Source organism: Lynx canadensis, chromosome D2 (assembly GCF_007474595.2).
Source record: "Lynx canadensis isolate LIC74 chromosome D2, mLynCan4.pri.v2, whole genome shotgun sequence".
In the NCBI taxonomy this organism is placed as follows: domain Eukaryota; kingdom Metazoa; phylum Chordata; class Mammalia; order Carnivora; family Felidae; genus Lynx; species Lynx canadensis.
This window is the reverse complement of record NC_044313.2, coordinates 8,797,000-8,817,039: the sequence shown is the minus strand read 5'-3', so window position 1 is coordinate 8,817,039 and position 20,040 is coordinate 8,797,000. Positions and strand designations below refer to the sequence as shown.

The 20,040-nt window shown below is 42.8% G+C and overlaps 1 protein-coding gene across 6 annotated transcripts; it reads left to right on the top strand.

The window, feature by feature from the left end:
* The first annotated feature begins 1,301 nt into the window (after positions 1 to 1,301).
* BUB3 (BUB3 mitotic checkpoint protein) lies at positions 1,302 to 19,522 on the top strand. 6 transcript variants are annotated; one of them, XM_030334521.2, is made up of 8 exons: positions 1,302 to 1,384; positions 1,850 to 2,044; positions 2,643 to 2,712; positions 4,552 to 4,703; positions 7,321 to 7,479; positions 9,150 to 9,327; positions 9,617 to 9,833; positions 19,089 to 19,521. In XM_030334521.2, exons 2-8 carry the CDS (start codon positions 1,850 to 1,852, stop codon positions 19,261 to 19,263), a joined length of 1,146 nt encoding a protein of 381 aa, XP_030190381.1. In that variant the 5' UTR covers positions 1,302 to 1,384; the 3' UTR covers positions 19,264 to 19,521. The 6 variants fall into 6 exon arrangements, with proteins under 6 accessions (XP_030190381.1, XP_030190384.1, XP_030190383.1 ...); XM_030334524.2 differs by lacking the exon at positions 19,089 to 19,521 and adding an exon at positions 12,059 to 12,405; XM_030334523.2 differs by lacking the exon at positions 19,089 to 19,521 and adding an exon at positions 10,813 to 12,405.
* The last annotated feature ends 518 nt before the right edge of the window (positions 19,523 to 20,040 follow it).

The following is a 20,040-nucleotide window of genomic DNA, read 5'->3' as shown; positions in this document are numbered from 1 at the left end:
TGTGAGTGTGTTTATTGTGCTGAGAATCATAAAAAGAAGTGCACCTGAATAGGGTATGTGAATGTGTAAAGGCCAACAACATTTTTTTCTCTATTAGTGTACCTTAAAAGTTAAACACTTTAACTCCAACAATTTCCTTCCACTTCATAGAAAATCACACAAGAAAGTAAGTTTTTTTTGTGTGTGTCATAAAAGGCAGTGAAAAAGCGGTTGCAGTATGGATTAAAGTAAATATTGCCAGTGAGCTTTTGATATTCAAGAGTAATCGAGTCACAGCATTCTAGGTATAAATTAAGAATTACTTTTCTTTCATGGATATTATGTCAGTTACAGAAGCAACCTTCTTGATTCTCCTATTTCTGGAGGAGTCTAGAAACAGAAACTCTAGGGAGTTTTTGGGGTGGAGGTGGATGGGGAGAAGCTGTCATTGTAGCTGTTGTTTTCGGACTCTGCTGAAACATATGTCTAAAAGAGGCTTTTTAACTTTAATGCACTGCAGAGTAATTGTTTGTTTTCCAGTCTGTCCACCCTTCTGGACAGAGTCCCCCAAGAACAAGAACTGTGTGACTGATGCATCTTCCCAGAGTCCCTCACCAGGCCTGCTCAATAATTGTTTGCAAAAAAGATGGAATGGAGGGATAAAGCCTAGTATAAATAAGGGTGAATTTCTGTGATATGGATAGATCTTAAGACAATGGGAAATGTGAGACCCTCGTTCACAGGTGGAAACTCCAGGAAAATGAGAACAAATCAGGGCAAAATAATGCAAATGCTTAGGGCAAATATTTCCTTCTCCACTCCAATTCTTGGTTAACTTCATGGCTATATGCATGTCCAGTGAAAGGGATAATAATTTATTTCTATAGATGTATTGACCAAAATGGGATTTTTTTTTTTTGTCTGAGAGACCGAGTCGGGGGGGGGGGGGGCTAAGGGTCAAACTGGAAAGAGCATCTATCCCACTTACTATCCAGAAAACCGGCAGGGAGTCGGCCCCAGGGAAACTACATTTCCCAGCGTGCCGCACACGGGCGGGAGAGAGCGTGAGCTCAGCCTTGGCGCGATGCTCTTTGGGAATTGTAGTTTCCACTCCATCCTCACGGGCCAGGGGGCTCAGCCTTGTGATAAAGGGAGACCACGTGATCGGAAAAACCGTGGTTTGCCTTTGAGCCGGAACAAGATGACTGGGTTGACCGACGCCGGGCCTCGGAGCGGACCAATTGGCGGCCTCGAATGAGACGTTGGCGTTTGAAATTAGCCAATTGCAGCCATGCGCTGGAGCTTCCTCTCCGCCTCTTTCGCCCAGCCCGCGAGTGCTCGGAGGGAAGCGAGGAGGTGGCGCGTCCGCGAGCGGCGGCCAAGTTGCTTCTGAAGGGAGCCCAAGGTAGCGGGGCGAGGCCACTGGGTGCAGGGACGGACCCGTCGGGGACTCCCCAGGTCCGGAGCTGCCAGAGCCGTCCGCAGGGAGCTCGTTTCGCTTCCATCGCTCTTTATTTTCGGAGCGTCTGGGGCGCTAGGCCCGGCGGAGGGGCCGGGTTGCGGGAGCCCGCGGCGGGCTATGCTGGGGGCTGGAATTAGGGGTGCGCCTGTAGGGGTCGGGCCGGTTGGGGCGCTGAGCGGGGGCGGCGGGGGAGGAGCGGGTGAGTCCCGACTGCGGTGGGCGCGCACGCTCCGCGCAGGCGCAGACGCCCGGTAGCCTACGTTCGCTAGTTCCCTCCCCGGTGAGACAGCCCCTTGCCGGGAAGGCACCCCTTCACCGTGACCCCCCCGCCCACCTCCCCCCCAGTGCTCGGCCAGCCCAGCACCCCGTCCTGGACCTTTGGGGACTGACTGGTCGCTTGTTCCGTAGATGACCGGTTCTAACGAGTTCAAACTGAACCAGCCACCCGAGGACGGTATCTCCTCGGTGAAGTTCAGCCCCAACACGTCCCAGTTCCTGCTGGTCTCCTCCTGGGACACGTCGGTGCGCCTCTACGATGTGCCGGCCAACTCCATGCGGCTCAAGTACCAGCACACCGGCGCCGTCCTGGACTGTGCCTTCTACGTACGTGTTCTCAGTTCGCGCACCTGCCCTCTTTGTTTTCGGGAATCCTGTGTTCATAGCGTCCTTCTAACAGCATTGGGTAGAAGCTTTTGTCCGTAGGCATTCGGGTAGCTCTTAACGTTTTCCTGAACACCCGTCTTGAGCCAAATACCTTTTTTTACTTTAACTTTTGGCGTTGGGGTTATGTAGAAGTCGGAAACTCGGTCTCCTTTCCAGTGGGGTAACCCTGCAAACTTTTTGGATACATGACACTTGTATTTGAAATTTGCCACCAGACGGTAAAATTTGGTTGCCTTATAAAAAGGAAGGTTTTTTTTTTTTTCCCCCACTAGGAGATAGAAATGAAATGCCTGTTTTCCTCTCAGCCAATGTGCTGAAACAGTTCTCCTTAGTTTGCTGATGTAGTTTTTGCTTTCTTTTGTGCGCTTGGGGTTCTGTGTGTGTGTGTGTGTGTGTGTGTGTGTGTGTGTGTGTATGTGAGAGAGAGAGCTCACATCCTGAACATAAAGTGAACAGATGGCTGTAGGAACCGGAATTTTGAAACACTGTGTAAATGTCTATAATAACTTTTAAATGTCTTGAAACTTTTATTTTGTAGGATCCAACGCATGCTTGGAGTGGGGGGTTAGACCATCAATTGAAAATGCATGATTTGAACACGGATCAAGGTAATATGGCCACATTTCTACCAGTTTATTGTTTTCTCAGCTCAGGTACTAAAGTGTAAATGTTTATTTAGGAAAAGTGGCTTCTGAATGCTTAGTTCCCAAGTTGTTTAGGTACAAGTAAAAGTGGCTTAAATTTGGGACTTTTTTAAAAATGATAACTGTAAGTTACTGATCACAAAATACCATGCATTTACTTTCTCAGTAAATTGAGTTCCATTAGGATCTCCATTCTAAGTCTTTACATGAAGTTGCCCTTAAGGATATGACTTTAACCTGTCCTCAGAAGTGGACTGGATTCCACAGTAGTCTCCTGTACATTGGGATTTTCCAGGAAAGTGGTGATGTTTGAGTGTTCTTTGTTCTGAAGCTATTTTGGTTCAGACTGAAGGAAAATAGGTTTTTAAAAACTAGATGTAAAAATAGCCAGTCATCTCCAGCTTCTATATTAATTCCACTTGTGTGATTATTTAGCCTAGAATATGCCTGAGTTGCATTTATTGAATGAGTAATAAAATGACACATTTTCTTATAGTTAATTTCAGAAATTAACTGAATAAATTAAGAAATTAATTAAGGTGCAGATAGGAAATGACTTACTCAATTTTTTATGGTAACTTCGGAGCAGAGCAGAAGTGCAATGGAACTTAAATGCACAGAGCTCTTGGAGCATTAAAAAAATGTCTTTTTTGTATATGCTTCTATTAGGTAGAGTTGTACTCGAAGCAGTTGGCGAGGTACAAAGATATGACTACATGAGGGTGAGCTGGACAGTGGGAGGATGGAAAGAGGATGGGCACAATATTGAGTCAAAAAAACCCAAACAACTCAGAAGAGGATATTTCATGAAAGTCCCTTTGTCATGTAACTTAGAACTGCAGATGTTTGGTTTTGTTTGTTAGCAGCTTATTCCACACAGTAAGTTAGCTTGCAGGTTTGGGTCCTCTTTGTTGGAAAACTTCGGAGAAAAAACACACTGAAATACAAAGATTTTTGATATGGAGACTATAATTAAGGGAATTAGCTGTTTATTTGCAGGAGGTCATTGCCAAACTTCATGAGGAATTTTTTTGTGTGTGTCAGTGATAATGTTTTTAAATAGGTGGTTTTTCTGTTTGAGGATCAGGACCACATAATCTTTGTTGTGTCCTTAGCATGTGGTATAGATTTTGGCACATACTAGACATTTAGCAGATGTTAGTTGAATGAATGAATGAATGAGATTGGGTGAAGAGTTGAAATTGAAAGGAAGGAAATTGTGTATTGGAAACTTGATCCACCATTTGAAAGCCAGGGGACTCATCCTGAGACTCTCTGCCTTCCTTATCCCCTAGCTTTCAGATGATACTGTTACCACGTAAATAAGTTTCTTACAAATATTAATCTAATGCAGCAAGTTTTATCCAGTTCCAGAAGACCAGAGTTTTCTACTCATTCATTCATTCATTCAGCAAATATTTGAGTACCTCCATGTACCGGAACCTGCAGTAGGTAAAGTCAGAACTGTAGAGTTTGACAAGGTTTCTGATTTTTAAGGAATCTAGAATCAAGTGAGGAAAATAACAGCTATGCCACCCATTTAATGCAATGTGAAATTCAAGTCAGCCTTTGGTATGTGTCATGCCAGTGAATCAAACTATGCATTGTAAGGTGAACAGAGGAATGGATGACTGTAGTCATGGAGACATTTTTCTGTGTGCGGACGTTTTCATCGAGTTGGTGGAAGCGGATTCATTACAGTTTAATGAATGTTTCCTTCTATTCACTTGAGGAATCTTTGTTCAGGAGAGGTAGTAAAGGTGGGTGATTTTTTTTTTTTTCTTTTTCTCCCCCCCACTGTAGAAAATCTTGTTGGAACCCATGATGCCCCTATCAGATGTGTTGAATACTGTCCAGAAGTGAATGTGATGGTTACAGGGAGCTGGGATCAGACGGTTAAATTGTGGGATCCCAGAACTCCTTGTAATGCAGGGACCTTCTCTCAGCCTGAAAAGGTAGGCTCTTTCCATTCATAACAGGAATTTTAGTCTCACGGGTGATTTGACTTGGTACACGTTTGCTGAAGGTGGTGTTGAACTTGAAGGTTAACTACCAGTTGATGAGGAGCGCCTGGCTGGCTCAGTGAGTAGAGCAGGTGACTCTTAATCTCAGGGTCGTGAGTTCAAACCCCATGCTGGGCATATAGAATACTTAATTGAGTCTGTTTTACAACACAGATGTTTTGAGCAAAAGGAAATGAATTTTGGTGTGTGGGTTAACTTTTTTTTTTTTCTGTTGTCCTCTTTGTGCTAGATGGCACTAGTAAATAAACCCACTGCTGTGTATTATTAATGCTTTAAATCCCAGGACTGAGAAGCAACTCCGTGCCTTTTCAGAGAAGTCATTTAACAGAGACCGTTGGATTGCCTTAAATTGGGTTTGACATGCCCAAACCAGGGAGTAGGATGGAGTGTCACTCATTTTCACTTAGGACCCGAGGTTTCATTTGAGCGGACTGTTAAGAGGGTGAAATGGGTTATCACTTGAGGTGAGAAAGGTGTCCTGCATTCCTTGGTTTTTGCCATTTGTGTATTTATTTTTATTATTGATAGATGTAGTTTGAAGGCTGTACTGAGGGAAGCTTTTTAAAACTGAAACTCTGTGTATTCTAACCTTTTCATCTGGACAATGAAAGTAATTGAACATTCTTGCTGTATCCTCATCAGCCTTTATCAGGTGGTAGTTGATTTTAAAGATTGATTGTTTTAGCAGTTTAAAGGTATCCTTCACTTGAATCTATTTCCTTAGTGTAAATATACTATTCAGTTCCTGCTAGCCATCATTATATACTGTAGTGCATCCAAAGAGCCATTATTTTTGTCACATCACAGTCGAATCTACTCCTGGCAAGACCTTTGTTCAGAATAAAATAATTGCATTGTTTCTAGTTTTGATTTATGGTTGTATGTAACATGTTAAGAGCTGTGATAAATTGCAGACAGAATATCGTATAATGGACAGCCACACTGAATCAAGCTGCTTATTGGTTCAGCAAGGTTCATTATGTCACTTTTTTTAATACTTTCTTTGATAAATGTATAGACCTAGTCAGTGGCATGACAGTGGTTTCACTTGATTTACGATCAGTGGGGATAGAAAGCCCTATTAGAAGCTTGTGTGTCACCTGTATAGTAAAGATTTAAGATAAAATTCCCAATCTGATCGTGCTAGTATAAATCGATCTCTTTCTGGATTCTGTGTTGTTTAAGTTTGGCGTTTCACATGTCTTAGGTTAATTTCTGGTTTTCTGCAAATGTGTTTTTTGAAGAAACTGGTAAAGCTTTACATCTTTCTTATTTAAATGTGCTTAACTAAATCTACTGTGTTTGGAATCTTTCTAATTCCTCGTAATTTCCCTTAGATTAGTTGGTTGAATTTGAAGGCCAGGTTGTGGAGATGATTTGATAATTGTTAAACCTAACTTGGTATTTTTGGTTGGTGGTATGCAGTTAACACACTGGTGGCTACTAACCTTGTGTTTTAACCACTGAACGTTAAAGAGGTGTCTTACGTTGCAGGGCCTGGGTTCTCTTCATTTTTTAATAGTGTTTCTTCAGGTTTTAAAATACTAAATCAGGTTCAATTAGAGTTGCTTATTAGTTGAAAGTAATAACCAGAGTACAATTATATATCTAAAGTCTAGATTTAAAAAAATTATTTAACGTGATCAGGAAAATACATTTTGCCGCCTTTTTCATCAGTTTGCTATCTGTTTGGTCCCCAAATAGCGTGTTTGAAAATAAACCACTTGAAATGCTTGCTTGCAGGAAATTCTGTAACTTGTTATAAAGGAATTTTTTGCGAAAGTCGTTGTAATACTGCAAAAAGGGCATGATGGGGGCGGGGGATAGATGCTTTTAGGGGAGAAAATGCTTTTTAAATTTTCACTAATGATGAACTTTGTCTTGAGTGTTTAGTATGACATCAGGGCACAAGAATGTGCTTTGTCACATGCCAGACCACTGTCCTCGTCTTTTGAGTTCATATGCCACAAAAAGCAACTAAGCAGCTAATTAACGATGGCTTCGTCATTCTTCTTAGAAAGGCCTAATTTTATTCAGTGTGACAGCTGAGAAAAATCAAGATTTTTAGAGTCAAACATGAAATCTTTTTTCAAAAGGTGGTCATAGAAAAATAACTTTGATTGAAAATGATTATCTTATGAAAAGTTAGATGCCCATGGAGAGGTTTCTTGAATTGTTTTATGGCTTTATTGTTTCCTTTTTCAGTAGTTTTTACAGTTTTATACTGTCACTAAATGAAACAAGGAGACTGGAAAAATTGTTAAATACTTTGTTTTATCACCAAGAGAATTAAATCTTCCGAAGTGTTTTTGCAGAGTTAGAATGTACATAATACAATACTTCGCTAAGTACTAAGAATATATTGGGTTGAAGATTTTGTGCAAATTACTTGGTTTGTAAAGCTGTAATATTTAGAATTTAATACCGGTGTTTGAGAACCTGATCGGCTAACTTTTTTATGGTTTTATGATTAGTGGACTTTTGGGGGACCAAATATCATTTTCTGGCAAATAGGTGGATTTTAGTGAGTTTTGGTCTTTCTTGAAAGGTGTATACCCTCTCAGTGTCTGGAGACCGGCTGATTGTGGGCACTGCAGGCCGCAGGGTGTTGGTGTGGGACTTGCGGAACATGGGCTACGTACAGCAGCGCCGGGAGTCCAGCCTCAAGTACCAGACCCGCTGCATACGGGCTTTTCCCAACAAGCAGGTGGGCCCCCGTCCCCCCCCCCCCCCCTTCAGTTTGAAAATAGGAGGATCTCACTGGTCATTGCCTTTTAAAGCTTCGCTTCTCTTTTGTTTGTAATCAGTTAGTTTAGAATTTGCTGTTACGTTTTCAGCAGCCTTGTGTTACAGAGTAGTGTGTTAACCCAGTTTCAGAGAAGATCTTGACCTTCAGAGAAATCAAATCATCTACCATGGTTGGAACAGAGGTCTTCTGATTCCTTGGTCCAGGATGCTTGACAGGTATACGGTAATCCAAGAGGGTTTTGCAGACATTTCCATTCACCAAACCCATGAATTCGGACTTAGGTCTGGAAACTCAGGATTATGGAATTGGCTTTTCTCTCTCTTTTTTTTTTTTTGGCCTCTTTGTAACCCTAACACGAATGGAGTTCTTTAGCAGGTCTGACAGCAGCACTTGGATTAAAAAAAAAAAAAAAAAAAAAAAAACCACTGAACTTAGAGAGGCCATGCTCTTTACATAATGACTTACTCTTGATATACAGGTTCTCCTCCCTTGTCATCACTGCTAAACAAGACTGCCCTGTTTATTACTGAGCCCCTTCTCCCCTCAGATCCTGAAAGTTTGAAGGAGAATTGGTGGTGTGGTCAGCTGCTGTAAGAATTTTACAAGAGGAAAAGTCATTAAAAACGGCAGTTATCTTTGGAATCTTCTGCTGTCCTTTCATGGTTGAGGAGCTGAATGCAGTTATGCTGGTTATTCTCTTGGCCCTTTATCTCAAAAGGCTAGTGCCTCAAATGGTGATCACTGTTCTTTTTCTCAGGAAATTGTAAATTTCCATTGAAGATAAGGAATGGCAGTTGTGTGAAACTTTTCTAGATCTAAGCATGTGATTAAAATATCCTTGCATTTATCAATCTCATTTTTAGGTCACATCTAAAACTTTGTTAGGCTATCTCTAGTGGGTCATGGAAGTTTCAGATTTCACTGATTTTTTTTTTTTCTCCCTAAGTAGTTCTTCAGGAATAATTTGTTTTCATACCTTGAAGAACTAAAAAAAAAAAAAATCAAATACAGACTCCTTATTTATCTTATGTTTCAGTTTCTTTGACATACTGTCGTTTCAAGGAAAGGTGAGAAAAGGTTTGAAATGGTAACCCACTTTTGAACATTGTTGAAAATCTGTCGTTTATGTGTGAGCTCAGCTTGCTGTAGTTCAATGCAAGGGGCAGGATGACTGAGATGGAAGGCTGGCATTCTAGCTCATTTGGATCTTTGATCCCCCCACTGGAGGAATCCCCCTTCTTACAGTTGCTGGAGGTAGAGAGGCCCAGGGCATAGCAAATTATTTCCAACTGATGGAACACATTTGAGCCCCCTCTGAGCCCCCTCTGGACAGGACGAATAAATGATACTGAAGCCCTTTAGGATTCTTGTCTATATTTTAAAAAGTTACTAGATGTGATAGCTTTATTGTTCTTTTTCTATAGAACAGGTATTCATGTTCTTTAAGTTCTGGAATGGTCATAGCTTTGTTAGTACAGCTTAAAACCTACACCTGGTTAAAACCTGGCTGTACTTACCTTTAATTTCTGAAATAACCGTCTTTAGCTCAGGTTGAATTTGGGAATCAGTGCTTTGTTTTGGGGAGCTGGAGTCACCAGTTTTGTCCTTCTTTGCTTCCCTCTTGGCAGGGTTATGTATTAAGCTCCATCGAAGGTCGAGTGGCAGTTGAGTACTTGGACCCGAGCCCTGAAGTGCAGAAGAAGAAGTATGCCTTCAAGTGTCACAGACTAAAGGAGAATAACATTGAGCAGATTTACCCGGTCAATGCCATTTCCTTTCACAACATCCATAATACATTTGCTACAGGTACGGGATGGCAGGTGAACCTGCATCGCATCACTGAGATAACAGATTTTGCTGTAATTGAACATGAGGCATTTATACTTAGGCAGAGTTTAAAAAAAAATTGTGCTTGCTTTTTCTGATATTTAGGGAGCAGAAATTCTATGTGATCCTCTGTGGGGAAAATGTAACGCATGTGACCTTACAAATCAACCGTTAAAGGTCCTGGTTTTTTTTTTTTTTTTTTTTTTTTTTTTTCTCCTCTGGGTCTGCTTTTTAAGAACCCTTTTACCTCTTTTGAAATGACTTCTAGGCGGCTCTGATGGATTTGTCAACATTTGGGATCCGTTTAACAAAAAGCGATTGTGCCAGTTCCATCGGTACCCCACCAGCATCGCATCGCTTGCCTTCAGTAACGATGGGACCACGCTCGCAATAGCATCATCGTATATGTATGAAATGGATGACACGGAACATCCTGAAGATGGTATCTTCATTCGCCAAGTGACAGATGCCGAAACAAAACCCAAGTGAGTATGCTTCACCTGTATTTGAGCCTTTTCTTGCATTCAACCCAGGATTTATTAATTTTTCTAAATTCACGAATAGCATTGTTGATGCCTGCTCGATATTACAGCTGACTGTAGGGTTGGAGTTGATTTTATCTTGTTCTCCCAAGCTTTCAATATCCGTAGGTTGATAGACGTCTGATGGATAAAATTGTGCCCAGTTGTTTGGTAGAGAAGAATGTCAAACTCTCATTCTTCTTGAATAGGCACTATTATTTGAATCTCTGGAGTTATTACTAGCACATTGCTTCAAAATTAAGTTGAGGAATTCAAGAATAATTTATTTTAGCGAATCTGTTTAAGATATTTGAGAATTTGAACCACCAAAAATCTTTCCTCTCCACCGAGGTTGTTCCTTTAATATTTACACAAAGTGAATGACCTTCAGGTCTTACTGGAAACCCAGAATAATACGGCCTTGCCTGGAATAGCAGATTTCCGTAGTTTTGAAATTTTCATAGCTGTCTTTGGCTCTTGGTTGTAACTGTTGACAGAGAGGAACAATTGACTTTTTTTTTTGGTACCAACAGGGCAAAGCTCTTTACTTAATTACCTGTACCAGGCCTAAGGGAAAACTGATACTTGGGCGCTTGTTAAACCGTAAAATACCTGCCCCCGCGGGTCTTTGTCCCTGTTCTCTGTCCCTCTCTACCCAGGCCTCAGTAAATATAGAATGACTGAACGTTTTCAAGATTCTTCTACTTTTCTGAGTTAAAATGGTTTAACACCCTTGCTAAATTGGTTGAGTCCCAGAGAAGGGGCAGAGTGTTAAATATTTCATATGATGCATATTTTTACAGATTTGACTTTAGAAAAGACTTAGTATGTGAAGCCTGTTGGATAAAGGGCTGTGTTTGCATTTAATCTCTCACTTTTGTGTTTCTTGTCCTGGCCGGCCATTTTGATCTCATGCTGTTCTTTTTTTCTTTTGAACTTGTAGGTCACCATGTACTTGACAAGATTTCATTTACTTAAGTGCCATGTTGATGATAATAAAACAATTCGTACTGCCTAATGGTGGATTTATTACTAATAACAAAGAAACCAGGGAAATATATTAATCTTAATATTATAAGAACCTGAAAATAATGGAAAAGTGGTTTTTATTGATTTTTTTTTTTTTTTTCTTTTAAACCGAACACTCTTAAGTGCATGAGACGGTTGATGGTTTGCTGCATTAAAGGTATTCGGGCAAACAAAATTGGAGGGCAGTGATTGCACTTTTGAGAGTCAGTTTTGACCTTGATAATTTTTGTTTCCACTGTGGAAATAACATGTTTGTAAATAAACACAGGTAATAAAAACCCCTTTGCATTCTTTCTGGACCTTAAATGGTGGAGGAAAAGGCTCTTGAGCCATTTGTTTCTTTTGCTGGTTGTAGTTGCTAATTCTAAAGCTGCTTCAGACTGCCTCATGAGGAGGTTAATCTACAATTAAACAGTATTTCCTCTTGGCCGTCCATTATTTTCCGAAGCAGATGGTTCATCGTTTCCTGGGCTGTTCAACAAAGCGAGGTTAAGGTTAGACTCCTGGGAATCAGCTAGTTTTCAATCTTATTAGGGTGCAGAAGGAAAACTAATAAGAAAACCTCCTAACTTCATTTTGTGACTGTAAACAATTATTTATTAGCAAACAATTGATCCCAGAAGGGCAAATTGTTTGAGTCAGTAATGAGCTGAGAAAAGACAGAGCATATCTGTGTATTTGGAAAAATAATTGTAACGTAATTGCAGTACATTTAGACAGGCATCTATTTGGACCTGTTTCTATCTCTAAATGAATTTTTGGAAACATTAATGAGGTTTACATATTTCTCTGACATTTATATAGTTCTCATGTCCATTTCAGTTGCCCAGCCGCTGGTGATTAAGGTTAAAAAGAAAAAAAATTATAGTGAGAATGAGATTCACTTTAATGTAATGCCCTGAAGCAGAACACGAACTTGGCTTGGCCTGTTCTAGCTGGTTCCAGATAGTATTTCTGTTGTCAAACTTTTGGTGTTTCATATGTATTCTTTGCACATGTACGTTTTTGAATGGGACTTGGACGTCTACTGAAATTGATCCATGACGTGTTTTTTAAAAAAATTCTTTTGGTAACAGAGAAAGGTCTTATTTTTAAGTGTTTCAGTGGAAACTTAGTGCAAGTCTGAACCCATCTTTTGAAATGTATTTTCTTCATTGCAGGTCCACGTAATCATCTCGTGAAAGTGGTTTCTCTGTGGAAAGCTTTGTTTTGCTTCCTACAAATGCATACTTATCCCCTAAGGGATGCGTTATAGTCATTGTGGACACCTTATTTAGTATGTGGATTTCCCAGTTTTCTGTCTTAAAACAACTTGTCTGTGTGCCCTTTCATGCTGACTTTGTGTAGGGTGAGGAGTCTTTGTGTCCTCGTGCGGTGGTCTGAAGAATTGTCCCCACCCCAGCAAGCCCCGTGGTTGTTTATGAGCAGCTTGAGCTCTTTTTTGTAAAATAATCTAAACCTGTTATTTCCGTGCTGCCTAATAAATCAGAGATTCAGAACCCTTAAATGTTGGATGTTTTTAAACGTTGGTAATTAATGTAATTTACTTCATAAAAAGGCTTCTGTAAAGCAAAACTCCCTCCATCAAGGGCCTGGTGGGGATGACATTGTACCTTTAAGTCCACACTGCCTCGTTTAATTATGCCTATTCTGGTGTACGTTGGGGATTCAGTCCTGGCTAAAGTGATCTGTTGGAGTTGTGCCATTTCCCTGGTGCCCTCTTCTGGATCGGCGGGGCCCCTGAGCCGACTGGGCTGCGTCACGGGGGGGCACGGACCGTGCTCGGCTGACGGGCGCCCTTTGGCGTGGCACTCTCCTGGTGCTGGTGCGGGAGGGCACATGTGGCCCATACATCCCTGGGCTGGCGCGGTCCCCGTACGCGCGCACGCAGAGCCAGATGACAGACCCGGCTGTACTTCTCCATCAGATGCTAAATCAAAGTGAAGCCCTTGGGATGGTCAATAATGTAACAGCCAGAGACTAACTGACGGTTCTTTAGTGTGATTATGTGCTTTTTAGAGTCATAACCACTTGGTCGCGGACAGAGCAGAAATTTAAACCATTGTTTAACTGAAAGAGAATTAATACGGTATTGTCAGAGGTGACTGAAATTAAAGCAACGTTTGGGACCTGTTTCAAGTGGGTGGTGTGGGAGAGCTTTTTTTGGTACTTCTGTGTGGATGTCCTCTCCTCTCTCCTGAAACTCGTCTCAGCCTGAATGTGTCTCCTTGCCTCCCCTGTGGACCGTTAGCCACTTCGCGGTTTGCCTGCTTATGATGACAGCTGCTTCCCCCCCCAAATGACCCAGTGTAATTCCGTAGTGTTTTCAGTGATTTCCCTTCTCCACGGTCTTGTCATGGTTTTTAAGTTTCTCTTCTTTTTTTTTTTTAAGTGTATTTGTTTATTTTGAGAAAAGAGAGTGTGTGTGCACAAGCTGGGGAGGGGCAGAGAGAGAAGGAGCGAGAGAATCCCCAGCAGGCTCTGCACAGAGCTTGACCTGGGGCTCGATCCCACGAACCGGGAGATCATGGCCTGAGCCGCACGCAGTCAGGTGTCGGGCGTTCAACCGACTGAGCCACCCAGGTGCCCCAATTCCAATGATTCTTTGTGCTGCTGCTCTCCCACTGTCTTAAAAGGGTCTTCCGCCCATCTGGGGGCGTGCAGCAGCCTTCGGTCTCTGTCCTAAGTTCTCCCGTCTTGTGGAGCAGTGACTTTCAGACCTTTTAGCTGTGATCCCAGGAGGAAATCTATTTGAACCGCAGTCCGGAACACAGAGGTCGATACAGTATGTGTAACAGACACACGTTTCATAAACTTGCCCTTCGTGCCTGGGACGCATCTGCTTGTCTTTTTTCTTTTTCTAAAGAAATGCTGGTTACGGCCCCTTGAACTGTGTGTGTAACAAATGCCTTGCCACCTCTAATTTGAAAAAGCTGCTCTATACCACTCAAGACTTTAAACACACTTGCTTTTTTTCTCATGCTGTGCTTGGGATTGTCAAGTGCTCCCCGTTGCTCATAGACGTCCCTGCGTCACTTTACGGGAAGGTGTGTGTCCGAGGCCCGCAGATCACCAGGAAGCCACTGCTGACTGTCCCGGTGCTCGCAGAAGAAGGGGGCTGACCGCTGGGGACTCTGACAAGTGGATGGAGATGTGGTGGCAGCGACACCTGCTTCTGAGTTCTGTGTAGAAACTTAGGGGTACATCAGTTCCTCCTCTGTTCTGGGGAAAATCCTGGCCCTGTTGGAAGGACCGAGGCCAGACTACACACTTGGCCTCTGGCATTCAAGCCCTTTATTGTTTTGCGTTTGTTATCTGTTAAATGTGTTTCCCAAGGTGTTTTGCTGTCCATTAATCTCTTCAGTGAAAAAGGATTGTGTGGTCAAATACGACTAGATTTCTTCTCCAGGGGCGGAAGCTCAATGCACATTATCCTGTTAAGAGCTTGGAGAACTCCAGCAACGAAGACGTGCCTGTTAACTTTGTTAAACCTAGTTTTCCCAAATTCCTTTGCCCCTGAGCCTCTGTTCTTTCCCCTCGTCCCTTGTTCCCACACCCCCTTCCCCATCCCCCCAACACTGTACATTTTACCGTTCCCCAGGAAAAAGATCAGGATTTTGTACTCCGTGCTGGGCTGTTTGCTTTACTGTTACTCAGATACACGTGCTGACTGCCAGATTTCACAGCGTTGCTCAGACTTTTCCCTTTTCTGAATTGCTCTTTGAGTTTTCATTTGAGTCCTTCTGTAAGGTCCTGTTCGAGATCCCTTTTTCCATGAAACCCTCGTCACTGCAGCTCGCGAGACTATATTCCTCGAAGCTTGCGGGAAGCACCTCCTGTCTCTATACCTTTAGCATATGCTGCCTGGCGTTGTACCTGTTTTGTGTGTCTGCACCTTACCTCACCTGTTACGTTCCATCAGAAGTGGGGAGCACACGGTTTTGTATGCTCTGGCACATGAGCGCTGCACCACTTCGGTGTTGTTGAATGATCGGGGTGATCTCTTTTTCAGAATAATTTTCAGTGTAATTTTGGAATAGCCCTTCGGTGTCCAGTGCGCTGGACATGTGATCTTTAGCTTTGTTAATTCAATAAGCACTTGACAACTGGTACAGAATTAACGTTTATGGTAGACAAATTTGGATAACTGCATGCAAAAAACGAATTGTACTATCACCTGGTCCTACAATAGGAGATGACAGTTTGGTTACTCAGAATATCCATCCTTCAGAATTTTCTGTGCATATCTTCCTTTAAATAAGCGTTTTTGTTAACCACATCAACTGAAAATGCCTGGGTGAACAAAGTGTTTGGAGATTTTCTTTGAGATGGTTTGATTTATGGTACGTGCCATGAGTCTTTGTGACATTTACTTTGAGGAGGCGTCCTAGGCGTGCTTTGAAGTCGTCGGTGGCTGGTCAGCCTCTAGAGCATTTGAAGCCTGGGTGCGAGCGATCTTAACGGCGGTGGCCGAGAGGAGTCTGGCCCTGGCGAACTCAAGACATGGATTTCAAATCTGCACCCCCAAGTGTCATATTGGGCAGGTGTTCCAAATGGCTGGTGACAGTTGGTAAATGAGCTGCTTCTCACATGGCCTCACTCTTTCGGCTTTTCCAGAGAGGCTGCAGGTGCCTGCATCTAAGATGCTCCTGAGCGATACGGCGGTGGAGGGCTTTGGCATATATCATTTGATAAAACTTGGGTCATATAGAAGAACCCTGCTTTATACACTTAAATGGGGGAAATTTTCTCATAGTTTGTGTCTTGCCTTATTTTTAATTGCCACCTAGTAGGAATATTGAACAAATATTTAATGCCTGCTGTATGCCAGGCACTGCTATGTGTCGAGGCTCCGGTGGGAAGTAGGATAAAGTACCTGCTCTTGCTGGGTTTCCAGTCTGGGGCAGGGATTGTGGCGGGCAGTGATGAGCACGCAGGCAATTCTGGCTGGCAAGTGCTGTGACGCCATAGTGTGACCAAGTTTTGCTTTCAAGCACTTGGCTGACCTTTGGTCCTCACATCTATCCTGTTAGTGAAGGGGGCAGTTAGGTTTGGTGATTGCTCTTAAACCTGAACTCATTAATAACGCAGACACTGTAACAGCCTGGGCACCAGGAAGAGCAGTGTGGACAGAGAGCCCCTGTTCAAGAACTTTCTGGTTAGTACTTTAAAGAGGAAAGAGTGTTGCGAGCTCCTGTAGTCTTAGAGCCCCCTCACCTGTTTGGCCTGTTATTCCTCCAGAATTGTGCCTGCTTGTTTTTTTTTGGGAAGTGTGATGAGACAGCTTGAGTCCAGCCTTCGAACCTGACTGAATCCTCACTTTTCTGCTTGACCCCTTGAGTAACAGTGGTCAGGTCAATTTCTTCCTTTCTTTTCCTTTTTTTTTTTTTAATGTTTGTTCATTTTTGAGAGAGACCGAGCATGAGGTGGGGAGGGGCAGAGAGAGACACACAGAATCTGAAGCAGGCTCCAGGCTCTGGGCTGGGCTCACGAACTGTGAGATCATGACCTGAGCCAAAGTCGGACCCTCAGCGGACTGAGCCACCCAGGTGCCCCTGTGGTCAGGTAATCTCTGAGCCAGAAAATGGAGAAAACACCTAATTCATGGAGTTACAAATGAGTATATAGCAGAAAGTTTGCCTGACAGTGTCCATGAATAGCAAATCCCTGGCTCTCCTTGGATAAAAAAATATTCAATTCATGGCTCTCACGTCTTAATAATTGACTTAAGTTTTTTTTTTTCATTTTAATATACTAATGTAGTTCTCAGGTTATCTATAAGATTCCTAGTTCTTGTGTGTGTGTGTGTGTGTGTGTGTGTGTGTGTGTGTGTGCATAGTAAGGATTTTATATTGGTTTTGCTTTTAGTTTTTTATTTTGTATTATTTTTTAAAATATAATTTATTGTCAAATTGGCTAACATACAGTGTGTACAGCGTGCTCTTGGTTTTGGGGGTAGATTGCCGTGGTTCATCGGTTACATACAACACCCAGTGCTCATCCCAACAAGTGCCCCCCTCAATACCCATCCCTCAGTTTCCCCTCTCCCCCACCCCCCCATCAACCCTCAGTTCTCTGTATTTAAGAGTCTCTTATGGTTTGCCTCCCTCCCTCTCTGTTTGTAACTATTTTCTCCCCTTCCCTCCCCCACCATGGTCTTCTGTTAAGTTTCTCAAGATCCACATATGAGTGAAAACATACGATATCTGTCTTTCTCTGATGACTTATTTTATTTAGCATGATACTTTCCAGTTCCATCCACGTTGCTGCAAATGGCCAGATTTCATTCTTTCCCACTGCCAAGGAGTATTCCATTGTATATATAAACCACATCTTCTTTACCCATTTGTCAGTTGATGGACATTTAGGCTCTTTCCATAATTCGGCGATTGTTGAAAGTGCTGCTGTAAACATTGGGGTACACGTGCCCCTATGCATCAGCACTCCTGTATCCCTTGGGTAAATTCCTAGCAGTGCTATTGCTGGGTCATAGGGTCGTTCTGTTTTTAATTTTTTGAAGACCCCCCACACTGTTTTCCAGAGCGGATGCACCAGTTTGCATTCCCACCAACAGTGCAAGAGGGTTCCTGTTTCTCCACATCCTCTCCAGCATCTGTAGTCTCCTGAGTTGTTCATTTTAGTCACTCTGACCGGCGTGAGGTGGTATCTCAGTGTGGCCTTGATTTGTATTTCCCTGATGATGAGTGACGTTGAGCAAGATTCCTAGTTCTTAAGTTTGTCAGTATATGTATCTTTTTAAAAACATTGACAAGCTTTTTCAAGCCTTCGGAAATACTCAGAATCACACAAGTCTACCATCCAGATTTTGCCACGTTAATATTGCCATATTTACTTAATTGCTTATCTTTAAAATAAAGCTTTGCACACACTTGAGGCCTCATCTGTAGCCCTCTCTCACCGCATTCCCATTTTCCATTCTTCTAAGTGTACTCACTTAATGCCTTCATGCTCCTGTGGTAATGCTCCTGTTTTTAAAAGGTGCAGAGATGGTATACTGTTTGTATCCCGGAATGAGCCCAACCCTATTCTACATCAAGTGGTTACTATGTAGAAGGAAAGGGACAAAGGATCATTCGTAGGGAAACAGCTGAGCCAGGTTATACAGTGGAGTGCCTGAGCTAAGTGCCCACTTTCTCCTATGAGTGAGATCAGCCACCATCTCTCACCTGGGAAAGAACTTATTTAAGCTGTTAGGCCTACTTCTAGCACTTTCCTTAAAACAATGACACCTGACTGGCCATATTGCTTTGGAACTAGAGCAAGGAGGAACGAAAGCTGCTTAGCCCGCTGCCCCCAAACGCCCGTCGGACTGGTAGCACAAGGGCACTTTTCCCCTGAGAAGAGGCGCGTTGCAACAATGCTTTCGTTTTCGAAGGATAGCCACAGAACTTGTGGGGTTGTGGGGCGTTGGCTTCTTAGCTGGGAAGAATTTTGTATCCCGATGGAAAGAAATCTGCAGGTAAAGACCAGACTGTGCTGTGACTGACTGGGCAGAGAGTGGTCATTGAGAGAATACAACACAAGTTAGCTTGGCCGTTTAGTGTAACTCAGGGTTTGGCAGCTGGCTTTCAGAACTTATTTTCAATGAAAAGCAATTGGTTTTATTTTGTTGTTTTGCTTTCCTTGAATACACCGCTGGGGGAATGACTTTCTGAATCCCCTGACTTGAATAGAGACGTGGCAAGAGAGATGTTTTGCCTTCCTTCACTTTAATGTAGCAGGGCGTTGGACCAGAGTACGTGAAGGCTCATTTCCAGTGGTTTATTTCATTAGCTAATTTCCCAAGAAGTATTCTTTGACCTCTGACCATCCTAGCCAACACACCCGAAGACGCCGTACAGATTATACCTACTGGTCTCAGAAGCGCCGAACTTTGCTTTTCCAATGTTGTAATGAAGTACCTTTCATCCCGTTTATAGGACTCTGTTACAGGCTATTGCAGTAATTTAAAACCTATGTACCTAGACTCCTGACCTTGTTATAACATCACTTTATAATTCTCAAAATACTTGGCTCTCGAAGATTTTCTTAGTACCAGCCATGTATTCTTAAAGAGCCCAGACGATTTGTCTTTGGTGTTTTATTAGCCATATCCCCTCAGCCGGTAAGGCCTAACATTCTTATTGAATCACCTGACAAAAATCACTCAATTCTTTCATTATTTCACAGCTTAACATGGCAGTCCGTTATTAGCATTCTCCATTTACAGAAATACCCTTGGTCAGAACAATGGCAGTGTGCACCTTCAGGCTTCGGATGTGGAAGCAGCTCTGTGGCCGGGTTCACTCTTAGTTCACCCAGATTGCTGGCGATATCATGGAGAAGCACAGCCTCCCGGATGTGACTGACGTAGCTGGTCCTACACGTGGAGGACAAGTGTGTTAACACGTAGGCTCTCAGCACATTGCCCTTTGTTGCTCTAGTCCGGCAGGTGAACGTTGACCTCAGCTCCTAGCGGAAGCCTAGAATGGGTACTGTTCGTTGAGAGCTCGGTCCTTCCTTGGCGGCTCGGCTTTCTGCTTGTCACAAGCACGCGTACTGGTCAATGCTGGACTTCATCTTTGCAGTAATATGTACTGTTTCAAAACATCCTGTGCTTGTGCTGTCTATCATTATCCAGGATTTGCTTTATTTTTATTTCATTTTTTTAAAGGTTTATTATTTAAAAAAAATTTTTATTAAAAATTGTTTTGAATGTTTTTTTTGTTTATTTTTGAGAGAGAGCGAGCGGGGGAGGGGCAGAGAGAGAGGGAGATGCAGAATCTGAAGTGGCTCCAGGCTCTGAGATGTTAGCACAGAGCCCAAAACAGGGTTTGAAGTCACAAACTGCAAGATCATGTCCTGAGCCAGAGTTGGAGGCTTGACCGACTGAACCACTCAGGCGCTGCTAAAGGTTTATTTAATTTTGAGAGAGAGGGAGAGGGAGAGAGCGCGCACATGGGGGAGGGGTAAAGAGAGGGGGGACAGAGGATCTGAAGCAGGCTTGGCGTTGACAGCAACCAGCCAGATGTGGGGCTCGAACTCCTGAATCATGAGATCGTGACCTGAGCCAGAGTTGAAGTTGGCTGCCCAACTGAGCCACCCAGGTGCTCTTACTTTTATTTTTAAAAAAAATGTCTAT

Coding starts and splice junctions, on each gene's coding strand:
- BUB3 (XM_030334522.1), top strand. CDS start 1,850: ATGACCGGTTCTAACGAGTTCAAACTGAACCAGCCACCCGAGGACGGT. Junction 4,704..7,320: donor CCTTCTCTCAGCCTGAAAAG/GTAGGCTCTTTC, acceptor CTTTCTTGAAAG/GTGTATACCCTCTCAGTGTC. Junction 7,480..9,149: donor GGGCTTTTCCCAACAAGCAG/GTGGGCCCCCGT, acceptor CCCTCTTGGCAG/GGTTATGTATTAAGCTCCAT.